Source organism: Aquarana catesbeiana, linkage group LG06 (genome assembly GCF_042186555.1).
Source record: "Aquarana catesbeiana isolate 2022-GZ linkage group LG06, ASM4218655v1, whole genome shotgun sequence".
NCBI lineage: Eukaryota > Metazoa > Chordata > Amphibia > Anura > Ranidae > Aquarana > Aquarana catesbeiana.
Window position 1 is genome coordinate 265,554,774 of NC_133329.1, and position 26,158 is coordinate 265,580,931.

At 44.0% G+C, this 26,158-nt stretch overlaps 1 protein-coding gene across 1 annotated transcript in view; it reads left to right on the forward strand.

Moving 5' to 3' along the window:
- Nucleotides 1-26,158, forward strand: part of CARF (calcium responsive transcription factor) — a 104,905-nt gene that overhangs the window by 42,234 nt on the left and 36,513 nt on the right. The window contains exons 7-9 of the mRNA XM_073633303.1: nt 9,771-9,960; nt 16,827-16,935; nt 24,227-24,370. Coding sequence (XP_073489404.1) covers nt 9,771-9,960; nt 16,827-16,935; nt 24,227-24,370 — 443 coding nt within the window. The remainder of the gene's footprint in view (nt 1-9,770; nt 9,961-16,826; nt 16,936-24,226; nt 24,371-26,158) is intronic.

Sequence of the window (26,158 nt, forward strand, 5' to 3'; positions counted from 1 at the left end):
CAGCGGAGAAAACTGTTTTTACAGCTTTCTCCGGATTTTGGTATTCCCGGATTGGGCTCCGTAGTTTGGAGATTTCAAAGTGTCTTGGGAAGAAGAAATCTCCAACTCAGTGTTCAAATCTTGTTAAAGACCAGCAGGGTGTGTGTCCTGGTGCACAGAGCCCTTATATTGAAGGACTGGGAATAGTTCAGGGCTCCAACTAGGATGGAGGTGTACTCCCATCTGAATACAGGTGGTTGTTCCTGTCTGGAGATAGACGATCTACTCAACAGACAGTACTCCATGTGGGAGAGGTTCCAGGCACGTTGGACTGAAGGAGTTGGCACAGTTGAGAGTCTGGAAGACTAAGAAAGCTGAGACAACTAGGAGAGAGTCCAGGGGACTGAAGGAATCTGTGAGTCTCAGGAGAGTGAGAGAGCCTGGGGTGTCGGGAGAACCCCTACCTAGAGGCCAGGAGTGGGCCTGTGCAGGAAGATGCTGCAAGAGGCGGCATAAGCCTTAAAGAATAAGTTCACTTTTTATAACATGTTACACCTGTATTCAGGGTGTAACATGCAACATGTTGCTGCTGCAGCTTCCCCTGCACCCATCCCCCCCCAGAGTCCCCAGTTTGACAGCAGACCCAGGATCTTCTCCCGGTACCTGCTGTCACAATATAACCACTTCAGCCCCTGAAGATTTGGCTGCTGTACCCAAACAAAATTGACGCCCTTTTTTTCCCACAAATAGAGCTTTCTTTTGGTGGTATTTGATCACCTCTGCGTTTTTTTTATTTTTTGCGCTATAAACAAAAGAAGATCGTCAATTTTGAAAAAAACGCTTATCTTTTACTTTTTGCTATAATAAGTATCCCAATTGTAAAAAAAATAAAAAATGTTTTCCTCAGTTTAGGTCGAAATGTATTCTACATATTTTTGGTAAAAAAAAAAGTTATAGCTTCTACAAAATATGTGATAGGTTTATGGCATTTTTATTATTATTATTATTTTTTTTTTTACTGGTAATGGCGCTGATCTGTGATTTTTATCGGGACTGCGATATTGCGGCGGACAAATTGGACACTTTTTTGACACATTTTTGAGACTATTGACAATTATACAGTGATCAGTGCTATAAAAATGAATTGTTACTGTATAAATGTCACTGGCAGGGGAGGGGTTAACACTAGGGGATGATCAAGGGGTTAACTGTGTTCCCTAGATGTGTTCTAACTGTTGGTGGGATGGGACTGACTAGGGAAGGAGAGAGATCGGTGTTCATACTTAGTATGAACACACGATCTGTCTCCTCTCCCCGGAGAGAACCGGTATTTGTGTGTTTACACACACAGATCCGGGTTCTCATTCTGTCACGAGCGGTCGCAGGTGCCCGGCGATCATCATGCCCGCCGGGCACTCTTATTGGCTCCGGGCACATGCACGTGTGTTCGGTGGCTCACCCAGGGGAGACAACCTGACTCAGTATAAGTGCGGCGGCCGGTCGGGAACCCGGTTAAAAAAGAATGGGGGAGGTCAGTGAATGGTAAAAATACTACCGACAGCTTTTGCGGCTGTTAGCTTGTAGTTGTCAATTGGCACTGTTGAGCGCTCTAGGTATTTAATTGATGTTTACTGTCAGTGTGTAACTGCCTGCTGAATCGAGGTACGAGCACACAGCTTACACTAACAGTCTGCAAGAACCCTGCATAGCACCTGCAATCTTCTGATCGCGGGAGCAATGCTTTACAGGCTCCCAATAAAAAAGTAATAAATGCATTTTTTTTTAACCTGCAAAAACATGTGTATATATATATATATATATATATATATATATATATATATATATATATATATATATATATATATATATATATATATATATATATATATATATATATATATATATATATATATATATATATATATATATATATATATAATTTTTTTTTTTGAAAAAGTGAACTCATTTTAAAGTAGGGGGTCTCAAACTGGCAGCCCTCCAGCTGTTGCAAAACTACAAGTCCCATGAGGCATTGCAAGGCTGACAGTTACAAGCATGATGCCCACAGGCAGAGGCATGATGGGACTTGTGGTTCCGCAACAGCTGGAGGGCCACCAGTTTGAGACCCCTGCTTTAAAGCCTTAGGCCTCATGCACACTGAAGCTGATAAACTAAAGTTTTTGGGTGTTTTTTTTTTTTTTAACAGCCCTTAACTGCTCGCCGAGCACCCGCCGCAGTTTTACTGCAGCAGAATGGCACAGCTGGGCTAAAGGATGTTGCCTTATGTCGTTGGCCATTAGGGGTGCGCCCGCTGCATGTGCCTGGAGTCGATGCGAGTGCCCGGCGGGCGTGATGAACACCAGGCACCCGCGATCGCTCGTGACACAAATCCCAGGTCTTTCAGGGGAGTAAAGTATGAAAACTGATCTCTCTCTCTCTCTCTCTCTCGCGATCGACAGTCCCATCCCCCCTACAGTTAGAACACATGCCCCCTAGTGTTAACCCCTTCCTTGCCAGTGACATTTATACAGTAATCGGTGCATTTTTATAGCACTGATCGCTGTATAATGGTCCCAAAAATGTGTCAAAAGTGTCCAATTTGTCCGCCTAAAAATCGCAGATCGCCACCAAAAATAAAAATAATAAAAATGCCATAAATCTATCCCCTATTTTGTAGACGCTATTTTGCGCAAACCAATCAATATATACTTATTGCGTTTTGTTTTTTTTTTTTTTAACAAAAATATGTAGAATACATATCGGCCTAACCTGAGGAAAAAATTTTTTTTTTTTTTTTAATAAAAAATGTGGGATATTTATTATAACAAAAAGTAAAAGATATTGTTTTTTTGTTTTTTTTTTTTTTTTCTCCAAAATTGTCACTCTTCTTCTGTATAGTGCAAAAAATAAAAACCGCAGAGGCAATCAAATGCCACCAAAAGAAAGCTCTATTTGGGGGAAAAAAAAGGACATCAATTTTGTTACAGTACAGCGTCGCACGACCGCGCAATTTTCAGTTAAAGCGACGCAGTGCCGTATCGTAAAAAATGGTCAGGTCATTGAGCAGCCAAATCTTCCGGGGCTGAAGTGGTTAAACTTCCCTTTATGTTATCCTCTGTGTCCATGCACACATGGACGTGTTTTGAAGTTTAAAATTGCGTTCAAGAGCAGTCCTAAAAACGCCAGATGCCGGTAAAAGCTGTAAAATGCGGTTTAACGCTGTATACAGAGCATTAAGCCTTGTCAGGCGTTTCTCGACCCCATTGATTTGAATAGAAGTTGCACCAGAAGTCGGATCATGATCCAATTTGCAGTGCGACTTGTATGCTGAGGATCTTGAAGAGGCCCCCAGATGCTGGCCTCCCACCCTATGTGAATGAGTATGGGGTACATTGTACCCCTACCCATTCATCTAAAAAAAAAAAATGTCAAAAATAAACACAATACACAGTTTTTTAAAGTATTTTATTAAGGCAGCTCCGGCATCTCTTCCGATTTCTTCTCCCTCTCTGGTTCTTCTCCTCTCTGCGCGGTCTTTTTGCTCTTTTGCCGGGTCTTCTCCCTTTGTTCTTCTTCTGATATTGACGCGACACGATCTGTCAGTGTAATCCTGGGTCCGTCGTGTGCAATGAATTATATTGGCATGGGGCGGGGCCATCCGCTGACATCATCCGGAGGCCCCACACCCCCTTGTGACATCATTGCTTCATCATGCCCTGGGCGATGAAGTCACAAGGGGGCGGGGCCACCGAATGACGACAGCAGGTGGCCCGCCCCATGCCAATATAAGTCATTGCACACGCCGGACCCAGAATTACACTTGGAGATTGCGTTGAGTCAACATCGAAAGAAGAACAGAGGGAGAAGACAGCGGCAAAGACCCAGCAAAAGAGCGAGGAGACAGCGGTGACAGGAGAAGAACAGGAGAGGGAGAAGGAGCAGCAGAGGGAGAAGAAATCGGAAGAGACACCGGGGCTGCCTTAATAAAATACTTTAAAAACCTGTGTACTGTGTTTATTTTTGACACTTTTTTTTTTTAGGTGAATAGGTAGGGGTACAATGTACCCCATACTCATTCACATAGGGTGGGGGGCCCCCTTTTCAAAGGGGGCTTCCAGATTCCAATAAGCCCCCACCCGTCATAATAAGCACCCACCCCCCCCATCTTGAGGGCATGTGGCCATCTCCCTCCCCCCTTTCATGACTTCCCAGGCTGCGTGCTTGGATAACGATCTGATATGGATATGGAACCGAAGGGTCTGGTATCATCCTGGGGGGGGAACTCCACGCCAATTTTATTTTTCGTTTTTGGGGGGGGGGGGGGGTGGTTTCCCTTCAAGATCATCAGCACACAAGTCTCGCACCGCAAGTCGGATCATCATGATCCGACTTCTGGTGCGACTTCTATTCACATTAATGGGCTCCCATAGGGAACCATTGATTTTGAATAGATCAGAGAGACGCGACTAAAAGCGCATTGGCGCCAATTCAAAACGCTGCTAAAATAACGTTTTTCACGCAGATTTTTTCCTGACGTCGGAACTAGCTTTTAACGTCAGTTTATCAGCTTTGGTGTGAATATGAGGCCTTGCAGTTTATCCGGAAAGTATTCACATCGCTTTACTTTTTTCCACATTTTGTTGTCACAGCCTTATTCCAAGATGGAGTAAATTCATTATTTTCCTGAAAATTCTACAAACAATACCATAATGACAATGTGAAAGAAATTTTGTTTGAAATCTTTGCAAATTTATTAAAAATAAAAAACAAAAAAAATCACATGTACATAAGTATTCACTGCCTTTGTTGTGATATTCAAAATTGAGCTCAGGCGCATCCTGTTTCCACTGATCATTCTTGAGATGTTTCTTCAACTTGATTGGAGTCCACCTGTGGTAAATTCAGTTGAGTGGACATGATTTGTTAAGGCACACACCTGTCTATATAGGGTCCCACAGTTAACAATGCATGTCAGAGCACAAACCAAGCCATGAAGTCCAAGGAATTATCTGTAGACCTCCGAGACAAGATTGTATTGAGGCACAGATTTGGGGAAGGGTACAGAAAAATGTCTGCAGCATTGAAGGTCCCAATGAGCACAGTGGCCTTTCATCTTCCGTAAATGGAAGAAGTTTGGAACCACCAGGACTCTTCCTAGAGCGGACCACCCAGGCAAACTGAGCAATCGGGAGAGAAGGGCCTTAGTCAGGGAGGTGACCAAGAACCGATAGTCGCTCTGACAGAACTCCAGTATTTCTCTGTGGAGAGAGGAGAACCTTCCAAAAGAACAACCATCTCTGCAGCACTCCACCAGTCAGGCTTGTATGGTAGAGTGGCCAGACAGAAGCCACTCCTCAGTAAAAGGCACATGACAGCCCGCCTGGAGTTTGCCAAAAGGCACCTGAAGGACTCTCAGAACATGAGAAACAAAATTCTCTGGTCTGATGTAACAAAGATTGAACTCTTTGACCTGAATGGCAACCGCTCATCATCTGGCCAATACCATCTCTACAGTGAAGCATGGTAGTGGCAGCATCATGCTGTGGGGTTGTTTTTCAGCGGCAGGAACTGGGAGACTAGTCCGGATCGAGGGAAAGATAAATGCAGCAATGCACAGAGACATCCTTGATGAAAACCTGCTCCAGAGCCCTCTGGACCTCAGACTGAGGTGAAGGTTCATCTTCCAACAGGACAACGACCCTAAGCACACAGCGAAGATCACAAAGGAGTGGCTATGGAACAACTCTGTGAATGTCCTTCAGTGGCCCAGACTTAGTGTTACTAAACTCATAAACATTGTTTTTTTTTAACATCTCTGGATCGATCTGAAAAATGGTTGTGCACCAATGCTCTCCATCCAACCTGATGGAGTTTGAGAGGCCCTGCAAAGAAGAATGGGAGAAACTACCCAAAAATAGGTGTGCCAAGCATGTAGCATCATACTCAAAAAGACTTGAGGCTATAATTGATGCCAAAGGTGCTTCAACAAAGTATTGAGCAAAGGCTGTGAATACTTATGTCCATGTGATTTTTATTTTTTGTTTTTTTATTTTTAATAAATTTGCAAATATTTCAAACAAACTTCTTTCACCTTGTCATTATGGGGTATTGTTTGTAGAATTTTGAGGAAAATAATGTATTTAATCCATTTTGGAATAAGGCTGTAACATAACAAAATGTGGAAAAAGTGAAGCGCTGTGAATACTTTCCGGATGCACTGTAAAAGGTGGCTTGATATTTTTTGTTATCTGTACGTGCTGGAGAAAAACCCCTGCATGGGCAGGTTTGTGAACCTTCTTTTCCTTTTAATAAAAGTGGGCTGCCCTGCCCTTAAAGGATAAGTTCACCTTTGGGAACATGTTCCACCCGATTTTCGGGTGGTTATGTGGCTATGACTAAGGCCTTATAGGCTGAAACGCATCAACTGACTTAATCTGCATTTGTTCACTGTGGCTATTCAGTAAAATGAAGACATTTTAATAGCAACAACCGGAGTGCGGATCATTTTTTCCACATGTAACATGTTCCCAGTGCTGCAGCCACTGCCTGGCAGCAGTACAGGGAGAAGTTCCATGTACTAGCTGCCACTGTTTGAAAAACAGCGCCGCTGTGCGGGGCTCCGCTCACGAGGCCGCGTCATTCAGACACACAGCGCCGTGTGTCTGAATGAACTACAAGCCCCGACATCCTTGGCGGCTGTCGGCTTGTAGTTCTCAATAAACTACCACGGTGCTGTGGAGAGCTTAGTTCATAGTACAAGATATACGGTTAAGCCGATACACTGACAGTGTGCAGGAGACCTACATGGCATCAGCGATCTGCTGATCGCTGATGCAATGCTTTCCAGCCTCCTGCAACTAAATTTTTTAAAACCGCAAGTTCAGGCTGACGCGGACTCCCGTAAAAAGCAGTCACAACATCACCCCATATGACAATTTCTGTTGCATACAGTACATTTACTGTACATAGTGATGACACATTTCTGGGTTCTTTTACAAAGCTTGTAGTTCATTGTCATCATTTGAAATTATACAGTGACTTACTGTACAGTCATTAAAACAAGTAGCTCATGGCAAATCTTACAGTGATGTAGCACTCTGGGGTTTAGGCAGGGAGCTCCTCACAAATTTACTTGCCAGGAGTAGTTATCCTGGTTGATGGTTAGAGATCTATTGATTTCTCCCTAAGTTTGGCCTTGTTGCACATTTCTGCTTTACCACTAGGTGGCCGGGTACCTGGTGGTACTAGATATGAGAAGGGCAACCCAAGGTCAGGTTATGGGTATGTGGGGTATCTCAGCCAATGGGCAGGGGTTTTCTTGAATCCCTTGGCCTTGCTGGGAGAACCTATATATTCGGGTGGAGTCAGGTGATCTATGTTCTGTGCCACCTGGACGGCTGTATGGGTGGACATGTGTCGTGTGCCTCGGGCTGCTAGGCCGGAGATTGGGCCTATCCCGGGGGCATCTGGCTGCTAGGTTGTCTGAGGGCCTATCCAGAAGCAAGAGAGGAGTGCAGGGTTGGGACTGCGGCTTGCAGTCCAACCATAAGTGACTAGTCGGCCAGCCGGAGAATCTGTCAGTGGTCGGAGGTAGAAGGGAAGCTATCGCCACTAAGGTACCAACCACCTTATTACCAGGGACCACATTGAGTAACTGAAGCAAGTACCGGAGCAGCATTCTCCCTGAACAGGCACAGTGGAGAATCTGTAAACTTCAGGCGGTGATCAAGTCAGGGACCCAGCCAGTGGAGGTGACGTTTGCAGAGCAGCCTTGTGAGTCAAGTCAGGGACCGAGCAGGCCAGCAGGGGTGAAGCTTGAGAAGCATCTCTAGTGCCAAGCTAGGGACCCAGCAGGGAAGCAGGGGTGACTCTTGAGGAAGATACCAGTGCAAAGATTGGAGGAGCTCAAGGGATTTCGGAGTTAGTGAATCAGAGGCTCTAGTGAGAGACTGGGAGCTCAGTGGTGAAGAATTACAAGGAGATGTTGTAGTGAAGCTCAAGGAACTGTTACGCTTGTGTTAGGAACTGTTAAAGACTGTTGCTATAGGAAACAGCATTCCTGCACGTGCAGATGTGGCTTCTTGCTGGAGGCCTTTTCCTGCACGGCTGTCCTCCTTATTGAAGTCTCGGAGACTACCAATTGAACTTGCAACTACCTAAGGGTTTCCTAACCCTCTTTCCCCCATAAAAGATTTTAAGGGAAATAAACATCTCATTTGCATTCAAGAAGTGTCTGGCGCCCAATAACTTTATCCACCTTGCACCCACTATGCCTTAACCCACCACATACAGAAGGATGTCAGCTATCTTTGGCCTTGAAAGTCCTCATTAGACTGGAGGAGGCCGGAGATCTTGCTACATTTGGCACCCCAAGCCCCCCTAATACTTACCTGAGCCCCGTAATTCTCGTGACGAGAACGAGCACACCAGCTCCGGCCGGTGTCTCGTGTCCTAAATGGATAGATTGATAGCAGCGCAGCCATTGGCTCCCGCTGCTGTTAATCACATCCAATGACGCTGGGGTGGAGCCGAGTCCTGCTTTCAAAATAAGCAGCAGCAGGACATGGGAGCGCGCCCGCATTGGTGTCCCATAGGAGATCGCTTCTCCAACGGGACACTTGAGAAGAGGAGGAGCCAGGAGCTCCACAGAGGGACCCCAGAAGAGGAGGATTGGGGCCAATCTGTGCATAACCAACTGCACAGCGGCGGTAAGTACCTGAACTTTTATAACCCCTTTAAGAAAAAAATAAGAAAAGCCTTTTCCTTCTTTTTTCTTTCAGCAGCTTAGTAGATGCCCCCTACTTATTTTTATTTGATTGTGCAATACACATTTAACCTTTATGGTGCTTTTATTATAAGATGGGGATGGAATTCTGTTGCCAATTTAGAATAGGCCGGGAGAGCAGTGTTAATTTTTACATCAAATTTCGATTTATTTTTAGTAATTTTTGATTTAATCGTATTTTAACCGCTTGCCTCCCGCCCACCGTCAAATGACAGAGGGACGGCGCGGCTCTCATTCTAGGAGGACGTCATATGACAGCGCCCCATAATGGCCGCTATCGTGCACTCGCGGAGTGGGGGCAGTGCGGTGATCGTGGCTGCGCTGTGTTGCTAGGACACGGCACAACCCCGATGTCTGTAAAGAGCTGCGGCTCTTTAACCATGTGATCGGCTGTGTCCAATCACAGCCGGTCACATGTAAATACGGAAGTGCCGTGAACTGGCTCTCCTCGCCTTACGCTGACAGAGTGTGTGGCTTTCCATGGGGGTACTTGCCGAAGAGAAAAAGCCTGGAGCACCGGGGGGGGATCAGGGCTGCTTAGTGCAAAACCATTGCACAGATCGGTTAAGTACATTATGTTTGTTATTTAAATAAAAAATAAAAAACTAAGCTTTAATATGGCTTGAAGTCCATGTAAATATAGACAAAAAGAAATTGGCCACATTGGTAAGCACAGAATTTCTGACAATGCCAAGGAAACCTGTACTGAGGTAAATATGGGTGCTTTTGCTGCCCTCCTTGTCAGAATATTAGTAGCCTGGCTGTCTCTGGATTCAATACATTCTGAGTCACTGACCAGGAACAAACACACAGATTAGAATGTTTAGTGAGAACTCATTGAAATACTTGTTTCTGGTAAGTGCCTCCGAAAATACAGAAAGCCAAGTAGTGCTTGGTGATCAAATATTGGCGGTCAGGCAAGTTCGATTTACTTTGAATATGACAAGCTAAGCAAAAACAAAAACTGAATATTTTGGTTTATAAGCATTCTTTATTATATTTACAGAAAATTGGAGACTCTTACCGTGGGTACTGTTTGAGCGAGGCTGAGCTCATGAACATTTTAGGCCTACATAAGCAGCAAACAATGAGTGTTTGGGGAACACGTCAATCTCCAAGCCCAGCCAAACCTGCCACTCGCTTAATGTGGAAATCACAATATGTTCCTTATGATGGAATCCCTTTTGTAAATGCAGGTAAAACCAGTATGTTATGATTAAGGTATAATAATTCCTGTCTCCTGGTATAATGATTGTGCTTAACCACTTAAGGACCAGCCTCGTTTTGGATTTTAGGTGTTTACATGTTTAAAACAGGTTTTTTTGCTAGAAAATTACTTAGAACCCCCAAACATTATATATGTTTTTTTTTCTAACATCCTAGAGAATAAAATGGCGGTCATTGCAATACTTTTTTTTGCACCGTATTTGCGCAGCGGTCTTATAAGCGCACTTTTTTTGGAAAAAATTCACTTTTTTGAATAAAAAAATAAGACAACAGTAAAGTTAGCCCAATTTTTTTTATATTGTGAAATATAATGTTACGCCAAGTAAATTGATACCCAACATGTCACGCTTCAAAATTGTGCCCGCTTGTGGAATAGCGTCAAACTTTTACCCTTAAAAATCTCCATAGGCGACGTTAAACAAATTCTACAGGTTGCATGTTTTGCGTTACAGAGGAGGTCTAGGGCTAGAATTATTGCTCTCGCTCTACCGGTCGCGGCGATACCTCACATGTGTGGTTTGACCACCGTTTTCATATGCGGGCGCTACTCACGTATGCGTTCGCTTCTGCGCGCGAGCTCGTCGGGACAGGGCGCTTTTAAAAAAATTTTTTTTTTTTTTTTTATTATTTATTTTACTTTATTTTATTTATTTTTTCACTGCTTAAAAAAATAAATAAATTTAGATCACTTTTATTCCTATTACAAGGGATGTAAACATCCCTTGTAATAGAAAAAAACATGACAGGTCCTCTTAAATATGAGATCTGGGGTCAAAAAGTCCTCAGATCTCATATTTACACTAAAATGCAAAAAAAAAAAAAAGTCGTTTAAAAAAATGACACAAAAAAAAATTGTGCCTTTAAGAGAAGTGGGCGGAGCCGTCGTAATGACGTTGCTCCGGCCGTCACATGGTATAGAGACGGGTGGGGGCCATCTTGGCCTCACTCGTCTCAGTACCTCAGCAGTGACAGGTCCCGATCTCCCCCACCGCTACCGACGGCTCCGGTAAGCGGCGGAGGGCGCGGGAGAGCGGCGGGAGGGGGGGTGGCACCTCTCCCGCCACCGATAACGGTGATCTCGCGGCGAACCCGCCGCAGAGACCACCATTATCGTGTACAGAACCGCTCGCTGTAAAGATGGATACCTCGGTTGTGGCAGCAGCTGCTGCCGTTACCGAGATATCCATCTTCAAAAAAATGATGTATATATACAGTGAGCGGTCGTCAAGTGGTTAACTATTGTGATCTGACATGGTAATAAATTACATACAGGAGAGTACTTAAAGCGGAGGTTCACACAAAAATTGAACCTCTGCTTTTCGGAACCCTCCCCCCCTCCGGTGTCACATTTGGCACCTTTCAGGGGGGAGGGGGGTGCAGATACCTGTCTAAGACAGGTATTTGCACCCACTTCTGGCATAGACTCCCACGGGAGTCTACGCCCCCTCTCATCCCCACCGCGCTGTCTGCTGGGACACACGGGTCTCAGAGACAGCGGGGACCAGTTAGGAAGCACAGCGCGAATCGCACATGCGCAGTAGGGAACCGGGAAGTGAAGCCCTTACAGAGAATGGTGGTGGCAGCACTCGAGGACCGAGGGACGATTCGGTCTCGGGTGCCGACATCGCTGGACCCCGGGACAGGTGAGTGTCCTTATTTTAAAATATTATAAAGTATTTGTAGCTGCTGACTTTTAAATTTTTTTTTTTCGCGGGACTCCCTCTTTAATAAATGCATACCTTCCACTATAGCTCATAACGCTCTTGTGGGTTTTTTGGATAATCAGGTTCATAATCCTTTTCTAATGTAGCTGCTCATTTACAAATATAATGCACTTAAACTAAACTGGAAGGCAGATTGCTAAATACATACAGTTAAATCACAGTACTGTCCAAAGGTTTTTGGCAGGTGTGAAAAATGCTGTGTAAATTTAAAATTGCTTTCAGGAATAGAAGTGTTTAATACTTTATTGTTATCCATTAACAAAATGCAAAGTAAATGAACAGAAAAAAGATCCAAATCAAATCAATATTTGGTGTGACCACCCTTTGGCTTCAAACCAGTATCAATTCTTCTAGGTGCACACAGTGCTTGTGCACACAGTTTTTAAAGGAACTGTCAGGTAGGTTGTTTTAAATATCTTGGAGAACTAATCACATGGATGTAGGCTGCCTCAGATCCTTCTGTCTCTTGATGTAATCCCAGGCAGATTTGAAGATGTTGAGATCAGGGCTCTGTGGGGGCCCAATCATCACTTGTTCTTCTATACACTGAAGATAGTACTTAATGACATTGGCTGTATGTTTGGGGTTGTTGTCCTGCTGCAGAATAAATTTGAGGCCAATCACACGCCTCCCTGATGGTATGGCATGATGGATAATTATCTGCCTATATTTCTCAGCATATCTACAATTTAGAGTGCAGTGCACTTGTTGCTGTGACATCACCACCTGCAGAAAATAGTGAATATCTCCTAAACGGTAGATGCTTAGAAGAAATTGGTTGTACCTTCAGGTAAGCTTTATTATAAGCTTACTTGTAGGTACAAGTGTCCAAGTGGTGTTTACTTCCGCTTTAACTCATTACTTAATATTATTTTACTGGTGCACACACAAAGCATGTTTATATTAACCTCAGACCAGCCCCAACTCCTACACCTAGATCAGCCCAATTTCCTGCACCCATAGACCTTAGATCAACCTAGAGTCCTGCACCTTAAAGTGGATGTAAACCCAATTCATGAAATCTGACCTGGGCACATATATCTTTAGTGTTTACTTATCTCTCGAAGTCCCTAAGTCCCATGTCTTCATGCTGCTCCTTTCTTCTGTTATCAGCAGGATAACTTCTGACAAGTTCTCCGAGACGGGAGTTAAAAGCAACTGGAAATTTGTGTCGGGGTGGGTGATATATAGATATAGAGAGAGATATTAGCAGAGAGCTGGTCTATTCACAGCACAGCTCTGCAAGTACAGTGCATCTGGAAAGTATTCACAGCGCTAAACTTTTTCCACATTTTGCTATGTTACAGCCTCTTGTAAACATGAGTTGTCATCCTCATGGAAGAAATCATTATGTCAGGACTGCATAGACGCTTTAGCCAAAAAAGAAACTAGCTCTATTTTCAAGAAATTTCTAGACACAGTGAATACAGAAATGATTAAAACATTTGAATCCTTTAGATCCTCTCTTCAAGATTCAGGACCTGCAACTGTGGAGGGGGGGAGCAGGGGGTGCTGGAGGAGATGAGGAATCTAGCCCTGAAGAGGGAGAACTCAAGGAAGAAAAAGGTAGTCTCATTTAGAAATTCCTTTTTCCTTCTGATGACAGAGGTGTTCCTAAAGTTAATTTATGATACCTTGGAGCTTGAAGAGGAAAAGGAGGAGGATTTATCTATCAATGACAAATTATATGCAGGGTTACATACAAAAGATTCAAGATTTTTTCCAGTTCATGCACATTTGAAGGACACAACTGGATGCAGCCCTGTCAAGTGTAGCAAAACACTCGGATTTATCCTTTGAAGACGCAGGGTCACTTAAGGATGCTATGGATAGGAAGGCAGGAGGTTATCTTAGAAAAGCACGGGATGCAGGAGTGGCAAATTTCCAACCTGCTATTGCTTCTACCTGCGTTGCTAGGACCCTTGACTTTTGGTTAAGGTAGCTGAAAATTTTACTGGAGAGTGATACCCCAAAAGAAGAACTTCTGGATTCACTGCCGGTACTTAACAAGGCAGTTTCCTATATTGCTGAAGCAATCAGATTTTCAGCCACATGCACAGCTCTAATCAACCAAGCAAGGAGGGCTATTTGGTTGAAAACTTGGGAAGGAGATGCCTAGTCAAAGACAAAGTTATGTTCGCTGCCTTTCAAAGGAAACTTAGTCTTTGGAGAAGATTTAGATTCTGTATTGAAACGTTCATCGGACAAGAAATGAGGATTTCCGGTCCCAAAAAAAAACAGCAAATCAAAAAAGGGTTAGGTCTTTCCTGATATTTTCTTAGTCGCATCCTACAGTAAAAGCAGAGCGCTTCCAAAGCATCACAAGGATCTTATTGTTAAAAGGTATCAGTCAGGAGAAGGGTACAAAAGAATTTCCAAGGCATTAGATATACCATGGAACACAGTGAAGACAGTCATCATCAAGTGGAGAAAATATGGCACAACAATGACATTACCAAGAACTGGACGTCCCTCCAAAATTGATGAAAAGACGAGAAGGAAACTGGTCAGGGAGGCTGCCAAGAGGCCTACAGCAACATTAATAGAGCTGCAGGAATATCTGGCAAATACTGGCTGTGTGGTACATGTCACAACAATCTCCCGTATTCTTCATATGTCTGGGCTATGGGGTAGAGTGGCAAGACGAAGCCTTTTCTTACGAAGAAAAACATCCAAGCCTGTATAAATTCTGCAAAAACACATCTGAAGTCAACCAAAAGCATGTGGGAAAATGTGTTATGGTCTGATGAAACCAAGATTGAACTTTTTGGCCATAATTCCAAAAGATATGTTTGGAGCAAAAACAACACTGCACATCACCAAATGAACACCATACCCACTGTGAAGCATGGTGGTGACAGCATCATGCTTTGGGGCTGTTTTTCTTCAGCTGGAACAGGGGCCTATGGTGGTGACAGCATCATGCTTTGGGGCTGTTTTTCTTCAACTGGAACAGGGGCCTTAGTCAAGGTAAAGGGAATTATGAACAGTTCAAAGTACCAGTCAATTTTGGCACAAAACCTTCAGGGTTCTACTAGAAAGCCGAACATGAAGAAGAACTTCATCTTTCGGCATGGCAGCGACCCAAAGCATACATTCAAATCAAAGGAATGGCCTCACCAGAAGATGATTAAAGTTTTCGAATGGCCCAGCCAGAGCCCAGACCTGTATCTGATTGAAAATCTGTGGGGTGATCTGAAAAAGGCTGTGCACAAAGACGCTCAGGACACCCTAATAAAGTCACATGCCATGATGTAATGCGTAGGGCATTCCAGACTGGAAGTGATGAAAGAGACTGGAAAATCACTGCGTCTACACTTAACAGAGTGTTTTTAACTGTAAGGCCTCATGCACACTGGACGTTAAAATAACGTTATAAAAACGGCAGTAGCTTTACAGTGACTTTTTCAATGTTTTTGCAATAGCGTTTTTCCGCGTTAGTTTTTTTTTTAGCTTTTCTTTTTTTTTTTCAATGGATCAAAAACATTAAAAGCTGGTGAATGGCGTTTATCAGCGTTTTTTGACATTAGAGCGTTTTTACAGCTGAAAACAGCCGAATAACTCCTCTCAGAACCCACTAGTTTTGTTTTTTTGTTTTGTTTTTTTTTTTTTTTTTTTAAAGCCAAAATATGCCACAGCCAAAAACTGCTGATTGTGTGCATGAACACATAGGATAACATGATGGGGAGTTTAATGATTGTAGAAAAAAACATCTGAAGCCAAAAACGGCTGCTGCAAAAAAGGTCCAGTGTGCATGAGGCCTAAGAGTTACTATTTTAATAAATTATTGCTACATTTAACTACTAAACTATGGAGGAATACTTTCTTTTACCCTAAACATATGGCGTTACCATGGGAGTTTGAACCTTAAAGTAACCACTACCTAGCATTACCTGGAGATTCCAGGAACACCTAAAACAGAGCCAAGTCAGATTGATTATTGCCTTTTTAAGGTGAGAGTTCCGAGAGCATAGAGGTGGCACGAGACATTGAAAGCACACCGTTTAGTTTTAAATATGCACTATAATGGCACTTTAATGGGAGAACACTGCATTTGATATATCGCCGCTGGAGAAATGAACTATTCTATATTTTATATTATTTAGGTTGAATATACACTTGTATTATGGACTACACTTTGTGAGCCACTGTATATGCTTATGGTTTAACTTTATTATATTTTGACTGGCACGATATAGAACACAATATGTGATGTATATATTTATTTGCACTATTCAGTCTTCACGACATCATTAACACTTCATTTATTCCTGACCTGTCTGGTGTGTTCCTTGGCCTTCATGATGCTGTTTGTTCACTAAGGTTCTCTAACAAACCTCTGAGGGCTTCACGGAGCAGCTGTATTTATAATGAGATGAAATTACACACACATGTGAACTCTATTTACTAATTAGGTGACTTCTGAAGGCAATTGGTTCCACTAGATTTTAGTTAGGGGTATCAGAGTAAAGGGGGCTGAAAACGCCACACTTTTCAGATATTTATTTGCAAAAAATTTGGAAAACCATTTATCATTTTCCTTCCACTTCACAATTAAGTGCCACTTTGTTTTGGTCTATCACATAAAATCCCAATAAAACACATTTATGTTTTTGATTGTAACATGACAAAATGTGGAAAATTTGAAGAGGTCTGAATACTTTTTCAAGGCACTGTACATTGGTCCAGCTTGAAAACAAGCATAATACTTTTGTTAGAAGCTGGAGACTGAACTTGCGATGTTGCTAGTGTGTCCAAAGCTGCTGCACTTTTATTTAGCATTGCTCACTGGCACCATCAGAACACATTTAAATAAAAAGATCTGGATCTATTTTATTTGTATTAAACTTAAACATATGTACTTATTTTAAATATTATCCTGGCTTTTGTCATTATTGCTTAGCAGGGCTATGTGGGGAAAATCCATTTGAAATGCTAAAATCACAATATTTTAGCAAAATATGTCTTTTATGTGCAAAATTTGCCAGCCTATTTTTTGTTCTTGCTTGTTGTTTTCATCCTTTTTGAGAGGGCTAATGTGCATGCATCAGAAATCTGAAATATATACAGACTTTTTTTCTTATAATAAAATCTTAATTTGGCTATTATAGGAAGCAGAGCAATTGTGATGGAATGTCAGTATGGGCCAAGAAGAAAAGGTTCACAGCCCAAGAGAAGTGGGGAGGGAGACCAATCATACAAAGCAACATGTCCTGCAAGGTGGGTGCTTTTCATCTAAATATCATAGAGACATGCAACTCTCTTCCCAGCTGGAGGTGAGAACTGTAGACCCAAAGCACAGTTTTCATAAACTGTAAAAGTGCTTTTAATGACCAATTCTATGTTCTAGCGTCATATATTAAACTTGAAGTACATCAATGGGACAGTAAAAAGTGTTTTTAAACCTTCATATGTAAAACTCTTATGCCCTGTACACACGATTGGACACGATCGGACATTCTGACAACAAAATCCATGGATTTTGTCCGACGGATGTTGGCTCAAACTTGTCTTGCATACACACGGTCGCACAAAGTTGTTGGAAAATCTGATCGTTCTGAACGTGGTGACGTAAAACACATAGCTCATGTCCATAATGGGGGTGGTAGTGACACAGCCCCAAATGATCCACAATGGCTCAAAAGGGATATGGTCCATAAATATTTAGACAGAATAAAGGTGGATAAAGCACCTGGACCAGATGGCATCCACCCACGGATCCTAAAAGAATTGAGCTCTGTAATTACATAGCCATTGTATCTAATTTTTAGGGACTCATTAATGACGGGAATAGTACCACTGGATTGGCGTAGGGCCAATGTGGTGCCTATATTTAAAAAAGGAACAAAGTCTTTACCAAGTAACTATAGACCTGTTAGTTTAACTTCTATAGTCGGGAAGATACGGGAGAGTTTAAAAAAGACCACACAAACGAGTTCTTGCTGGAAAAAAATATTTTAAGCAACAGACAGCATGGATTCATGAAAGACAGAAGTTGTCAAACAAACCTGATTTCTTTTTATGAGGAGGTTAGTAAAACTTTGGACAGAGGGGTGGCTGTGGACGTGGTATACTTGGTATATTTGGATTTTGCAAAAGCATTTGACACAGTTCCCCACACACGGCTAACGTGTAAGGTAAAGTCTACAGGCTTGGAAATATCAGTTTGTGAATGGATAGAAAACTGGCTAAAGACAGAATTCAGAGAGTAGTGGTTAATGATTCTTACTCTGAATGGTCTAGGGCAGTAATGGCAAACCTTGGCACACCGGATGTTTTGGAACTACATGATGCTCCCATGATGCTCATGCACCCTGCAGTGTGGTTGAGCATCATGGCAAATGTAGTTCCAAAACATCCGGGGTTCCAAGGTTCGCCATCATTGGTGTACCCCAAGGTTCAGTGCTGGGACCCTTACTTTTTAATATCTTTTATAAATGATATTGGGTCTGGGATTAAAAGTAACATTTCTGTCTTTGCAGATGACACTAAGCTATGCAGTGGAATAACGTCCTTACAGGATGTCTAAAATTTACAAGCCAACCTCAGTGCACTGTCTAATTGGGCGACTATGTGGCAGATGAGGTTTAATGTTGATAAATGTAAAGTTATGCACTTGAGGGCTAAGAATATGCATGCATAATACATACTAGGGGGAGTACAACTGGGGGAATCAATGATAGAGAAGTATTTGGGGGTTTTGGTAGATCATAAAGTCAATAATAGCATGCAATACCAAGCTGCGCTTTCCAAAGCGAGCAAAGTCCTTTCTTGTATTAAGAGAGGTATGGACTCCAGAGAGAGAGATATCATCCGAGTCCCTCCTAACTTATGCCTGCAGAACACACTTAAAGGTGGCCTTTTTTTTGGGCATTTGGTTCACCAGAGGGGAAGGGGTTTCAGGCTCTCAACATAAACATTCCTTTCTGATGATCAACAGCTCTCTTCCCTACTGTCAGGGATATTACCCCTTCCCTCCTCCCACTTTGGGGCTGAGGGGGTGTCTAGGGATTTCCCTTATATTTTGGTCTCCACTTTTCTTGTGGGCTATCCTTCAGCATCAGAGTGTCTGGGCTCAAGAAGAGAGAAAACCAAATGATCCCTTTAGATTAATTTGTTTTGGATGCTACTTTGCTAACTCTGGATAGGGGGATGGAATGGTGCTTTCCTATGACCCTGAGAATATTTTTTTGTAACCTATATCTCCACACCCGGAACTTTCCTCTAGTTCCCTGGGACAGGATGTTCCTGTCTCATCAGTTTAACCTTCCATAAGTCAGTGTACTGACCTGGCCTCTGTAAAACATCTGCTGAGTAATACAGAATCTTCTCCTCAAAGAAAGTTTGGGAGTCCTCCCATGGAAACTATTGCCGGTGTTTCTGTTGACCACTTAAAGTATAATCACTTTTGCATGAGAGTCTTGAATATGATGGTAACCTCTTTTTTTGGCAGTTTAGTTTGCCAAGTTTCACTCTAAACCTTCACAAAGCAACATTCTGTCATTGTGGGATGAGTCAGTACAGTTCCCGAACAGGCCACTTCGTGTGGCACTAAGGACTAGATTGTACCTGGTTTGGTAGCTCGGGAATCCAGCTCTGGTGCCAGAGAAGTTTAGGGAAGTCTGTCTTTTTTTTTTTTTTTTTTTGTAAGATCCTTATAACTAATGCCAGACTGTTGGGCTGGAGAGGAGTCCCGGGCACACTCCCAGTTAACATCCTGAATTTTCAGGTGATTTGGCTGTCCCTGCAGCATTGGACCATCCTGTTGGAGGATCAACCAATCCAAATTCAGTCAAACAGCACCATGGTGTTGGCATACGTCAACCATCAGGGAGGAACCAGAGGTCCTGGGCAGATCTTCAAGTTCCAGTCTTGTCTCCATGTACACCTTAGGCATAGACGATTGGCTGGCAGATTTCCTTAATGTCTACAGCCAGGGAAGTGGTCCCTATATTTGGACATGTTCCCAAACCTGTGACACAGGTGGGGAATGACTGATGTGGACCTCCTGGCCTCCAGGTATAACAAGAAACTGGACAGATTTGTCTCCAGGTATATTGATAACTAAATAAATGTGGCGCTTACTCGATTATTGAGTAAGCGCCACATTTATTTAGTTATCAATTTATAGTTGTGTGGGAACACTCTTTCATGTTGTCAGCCACTCACTCTTGATATAATATTTTTTGTTTGCGCATTAGTATTTCTACCTTATTTGTCTCCAGGTATAGATATCCTCTAGAGCAAGCAGTGAATGCTCTGGTGACTTAATGGTATCAACACCCTGTTCCATGCCCTTCCCCCTCTGAATCTTCTTCCTCTTCTGCTTTGCAGGTCCGAGATGGTGGACATTATGATGATCCTCATTGCTCTGCATGGGCCTAGACCAGGAGTGTTATATTAAAATTCATGGAGGTCCGAATCGCATGTTTGTGCGATATCTCATATCCTTTCCATCACACTGCCCTCATTTTATATCACAATCCCGTTTTTACATCAGTGTCCTCAGTCCCCCGCACATCACAGTTCCCCACTTCACATCAGATTCCCCTTCACATAAGTGTCCACATGGCTGGTGCTACCACTAGGCAAACTAGGCAGCCGCCTAGGGCACCCAGGCACTGGTGTTCCTACTCTCTTCTCTCTGCAGCAAGCAACTAAGTCTCAGCATCAGCAGGCAGCTGCCGCTCTGTTTGTACATAGTGTCAGAGGCGCAGCGGCGGTGGAGGACTGTGTCTGTGGCTTGACTCCCGAATGAATGAAAGCAAGCAAACATTCATTGATGGGCGCTGGTGAGGCTGCATTGATGGGCACTGGTGAGGCTGCATTGATGGGCGCTGGTGAGGCTGCATTGATGGGTGCTGGTGAGGCTGCATTGATGGGTGCTGGTGAGGCTGCATTGATGGGTGCTGGTGAGGCTGCATTGATGGGTGCTGGTGAGGCTGCATTGATGGGTGCTGGTGAGGCTGCATTGATGGGCGCTGGTGAGGCTGCATTGATGGGCGCTGGTGAGGCTGCATTGATGGGCGCTGGTGAGGCTGCATTGATGGGCGCTGGTGAGGCTGCATTGATGGGCGCTGGTGAGGCTGCATTGATGGGTGCTGGTGAGGCTGCATTGATGGGTGCTGGTGAGGCTGCATTGATGGGTGCTGGTGAGGCTGCATTGATGGGTGCTGGTGAGGCTGCATTGATGGGTGCTGGTGAGGCTGCATTGATGGGTGCTGATGAGGCTGCATTGATGGGTGCTGATGAGGCTGCATTGATGGGTGCTGGTGAGGCTGCATTGATGGGTGCTGGTGAGGCTGCATTGATGGGCGCTGGTGAGGCTGCATTGATGAGCGCTGTTGAGGCTGAATTTGATGGGCGCTGGGGGGCTGCATTTGGTGGGCACCTCATTAAAAAGATGGGTATACATGGGCAGGGCAAAGAGGGTGGAGTCAGGGGTGGAGCCAAGGGGGACAGAAAAATTAGGTTTCGCCTAGGGTGTCAAAAATCCTTGCATCAGCCCTGAGTGTCCACTGCCCCTTCAGATCAACCCCCCCATTTACATCACCCCCTCAGCACCCACCCTTTACATCATCCCCCCCCCCCCCACAGCACTGCCCTGCTTTACATACATCATTCCACACACACACACACACGCACACACACACGCCCACCCCACGGCACTGCCCTCTTCACATCACCTCCCCCATGGCACTGCCCGCTTCACATCACCTCCCCCATAGCACTTTCCCCGCTTTACATCACATCTCCCCCCCAAAGTGCTACCTTATTTCAAATCACCCCCCCCCCAGCACTGCCCCTCTTAATATCCCCCCCTTATTTCACATCTCTGCCCTCCCCTCCTCCCCTTTACATCACATCTCTGCCCTCCCCTTTACATCATATCCACCCCCCCACAGCACTGCCTGCATTCAGATCCCCCCCCCCCCCCCCAGCACTGCCCCCCTACACCCATCACATCATATCTCCCTCCCCACCAGCACGTGCCTTACTTCACATTACCCTCCACAGCACTGCTTCCCTTTACACCCCCCACGCAGCACTTTTCCCCCTTCACATGTGCCCCCCCCCCCCCCCCGACCTCCAAATCATTCCCCACACACATAGCACTGCTTCTGTCACATCAGCCCCCCCCCCCCCCCCTTACCTTCACAGCCGTGTCCTCTTACTAATGCTCTCCTACCTTGCACAAAGTGAAGAGCAAGAGGCACAGCAGCACTGAATGGAGGGCGGGAGCTGCCAGAGTTAAGCTTTCATATTACCAAGCTGGTGATTGGTTGCTAGAACCAGGATCCTGACAACCAATCAATTTCTACTTCATCCGTAAAGTTAACTCATGCAGCTCCCGATTCCTCCATCCAGTGAGGCTGTGCCTCCTGCTCTCTGTCCATTGCTATCTTGCCTCCTGCCCTCTGCTCTGCCTTGAGAATGACAGTGGCGGAGGCCAGGAGGAGGAAAGTGGCTCCTAAATTATGTGACCACGGGATGGAACAGTGGTTCAGTTTGGATCCTGACCGCGATCCACGGTACGCCATTTAGTGATGCTTGGCCTAGACAGATGTGGTACACCAACCCGGCAAGACTCCTGGTTGTTGCTCTGTGGACCCTACCAGATTGCCCAGATCTTCTGTCCCAAAGACTGATTTGCCATCCTGTTTCATGGGCACTGGCTTTAACAGCATACTTGCCCAGGTTCTGAGAGACAGGGGCATCTCTGAATCAGTGATTCCTATGGTGTTTAAAGCTAGAAAGTCTACTTTGTGCAAAGTCTATCATCGGACATGAAAGGTATACCTTGATTGATTTGAGTCAGGGGCTTCACCTTAGGAGTTTCTCTGTGGGAAGAATCCACTCCTTCCTACAGCTGGGTCTAGACCAGCATTTGGCTCTCAGCACTATCAAAGTTCAGCATATATGGGGTATAATACTTGTTTTGTCTAAACAAATCTACAGTATCTAATAGATAATCTAATCTAATAATCACTATAATATTTAATAGAAAATAATAACTTAATTCATGGTAAACGGTGCTCAAGTCTTCATTTGTGTGCCCCAGAATGTGGGTGGGCCTTTAACATCATCACATACAATGCAGGACCATTGGTGGCATGATGGACTATTGGAGAGGCAACACAATGGGAAAAGGGAGTTGCTGCAACTGATAGTCTCTACCGAGACTGGTAGGGAGGAAGCCTTTGGTACCATGGATTAAGGAGAGGCGCAGGAAAGGACACTCCATTATATATTTTTTGGGCTAGCCCAGAGGGCTTTAAAGTGGAACTAAACCCACCAATTTAGCTGTTTCTCAAAATAGTTACATCCAAAGCATGCCATAAATGATAACTGTCAGTTACTAATGCCCTTATGTTAGTTCTCAAGTCAACTGTCAAGCCTTTAAGTAGCTGGTGTCATAGCAGAACACAGTGTCACAGTGCAACACCATAACAACTGCAAATCGCACAAAGGCTACAATGGCAGCTTTCTTGGCTGTAAAGGATAGGAGAGTTTAGTTGTACTTTAAGATTATTAACCTGTCACTTTGGTGTAATAGCAGGTTGGCATCTCCAAATGCTTTTATAGTGGTTCACTTTTCTTCCAGAGCACTACAGAAGCCTCAAACTGTTCTGCATCCTATTTCCGCAAATTCTGACCAGGGCTTGTAGGTTTAAGTTCTATAATGCCCCTACCTTGGCTTACTATCACAATGATGGCCCAATAAGGAGGCATTCTTCTTCTATTGGAGAGGGTTGGAAAAAGTTTTGGTCTAAATCTACATAACAGGTGTGCCCCAAAGGTGGAGATTTTAAGGAGCTCTGCAAAAAAGGTAAACCGATATAAAGGCACATAGGTGCCCTTGCTATTACATCCAGGTGACATTTATATCAACAAATAATTGCTTTAAAGTGATATTAAAGCTTTGGATTTTTTTTTACATAAAAATAATAAACATCCCCTACTTACATGCTCTGTGCAATGGTTTTGCACAGAGCAGCCCTGATCCTTCTCTTCTTGGGTCCCCCGCCGGCGCTCCTGGGCCCTCCCTTCTGCCAAGTGCCACCTTAACAAAGCAGCTTGCTATGAGGGCACCCAGGCAGACTTGCTCCCCAGCCATTGCTCGGCATGTACATTTACACACAGAGCCATGGCTTGGCCCTGCCCCTCTCTCTCCTCATTGGCTCACTGGCTGTGGGAGCCAATGGCTCCCTCTTCTGTCTCAGCCAATGGGGAGGGAGAGTCCCCGGGGAGCTGAAGCTCTTGTGCACAGCGCTGGAAGAAGATCAGGCTCAGGTAAGTATTAAAGGGGGCTGCCTGCTGCACAGAGATAGTTTTTTACCTTTGTGCATAGAAAGGTAAAAATAAAACTTGAGCCTTTATGACCACTTTAACACGAATAATAAATGAGGCGAAGTCACTGTATGTCAACACCTAAAGCTGATATACAGAAAGTATAACTCCTTAAGATTTTCTAGCACATTAAAAACAGTTTTTCTTTTTATTCCTTAAGGATATACATAAAAAAGGTGAAGAAGTTTCCAAAATACAGAGTTCCTACAGATCCAAAGATTGATAAAAAACTGATTAAGATGGAGCAAGAAAAAGCTTTCAACTTACTAAAAAAGGATTTGGATAGTACAGAGGGCATTTTAAGGTAAGAAAACATTTTTGGTGTAGGCTGTTTGCATATAGTGACGTCCCAACTGTAGCAAAATATGTAGGTGTTTGTACAGGTATGTTTGTACAGGTATCTAGATATTTTATTTCTAGAGTAACTTTGAATTCCTGGTGGATAAAGTCTTGAACATTATTTTCCAGACCGATGGTGTGTTTCACTGGTTCATTAAACATTTGTTAGCAAGTGTGTGTGTGTGTGTGTGTGTGTGTGTGTGTGTGTGTGTGTATATGAGCATTTTTCATTGTGCTTCAGTCTTTTTGCTGTTAACTCTCATTTAGTGCTGTAGAGACCCTCTTTACATTTTGGTTTTAAACATCATATGTTCAGTGAACTCTGACTGCAACTCCTAACATAGCTTCCTTCACCTAAGATATAGATAGGGTTCATTTAACTCTAGAGCAGTGGAACATGTCAATAAGAATGTGACCGTGCCAATTTAAATACCAACTTGTCACATAATGATGGCTCCTAAAATTTTTAGAAGCAGAACTAGGGCTGCTGTTAGAAACAATGAGGCCCCGTACAGCCAACCTGACAGGATCCCCCCCAAATAAACACAGTTTATTATGCTTCAATTAGGAATAAACACAGTGAGTGATCAGTACCAATCACTTATTGTGTTTGGTCAGGAAAGGAAGAGGCCAGTAAATGTGACATATTTACCGGACTTTTCCCCCACTTTCCACTCTGAAGGATCCTATTCTGTGCTTGCAGCTGTCGGTGAGAAGGAGAGAAGGGAAGTCAACAGCACTGCGGAATGGGGGCACAAAGGGGGACTTGGGCAGTATAGGGAAACGTATGGTGCACAGGGAGAGTAATCTGTGTCAGGGGGGCAATTGCTGGAACTTATCCCCTGTGTGGCTCTCTCTGCAGCAGGTGATGGCGGGAGGGAGAGTGGAAAAAGCCAGCTTTTATCTGCTGCAGAGAGGGCCTTTCAGGGGATCGGTTACAGTAATTACCCAACTCCCCACCTTGCCGATCACCCTCCCTGCCCACATCTGATTCACCCAGGCAGGGTGCTGGCCTGGGCCCCATACAGGAGGACCGATGGTACCCCCTTATCCATGCCCCTGAGCAGATCTGTGGAATCCTCTTCTGTATAGCAGACTATCATTCTAATTTCTTTTATGTGAAAAGGTAGCATATGTAAAAGATGACAAGGCCTTTAAAGCCAGACTCTGTGCAAATGAGTAAATTCCCAGATAAAATACATACTCGATATGAATGTTTCTTTACCTGCCAAAAATTTGTATTTCTGTCCATTGGTTCCTGGGATTTACACAGCCCTGCCAGACAACACAAACAGCCTGGATACCTGATTTTAAGTTATACAGCTAGGTCTTGTGCATTCCCTAGCCTCTGATTGGCAGTGAAGGAGCAGCAACAGACTGATGAGTTCATCTACCTGTCACTCCTATCAACATGCTTCTCGTTCGCACATACAGTAGGCACTGCAGAGCACCTGATTGGCTCAGAAATACAGAAAAACAAATACAGAAAAAGGGTCTTTAAGCTGAATGCACAGTACACTACAGTATCACACTGTAGAGCCTCAAACTTAGCTACCTGCTGGACTTCTCAAGCTTCACTCGCAGCTACCTGCTGTATTCTTTAAGCTTAACCCACAACTACCCGCTGAGTTCCTCTGACTCACAGCTACCCACTGGATCCCTGAAGCTTTACTCACAGCTACCCACTGTACATCTTGGATGAGTTCTCTCCTGAAGCTTTCCCAACACTTCACAGTCCCTGGCTGATGAGTCT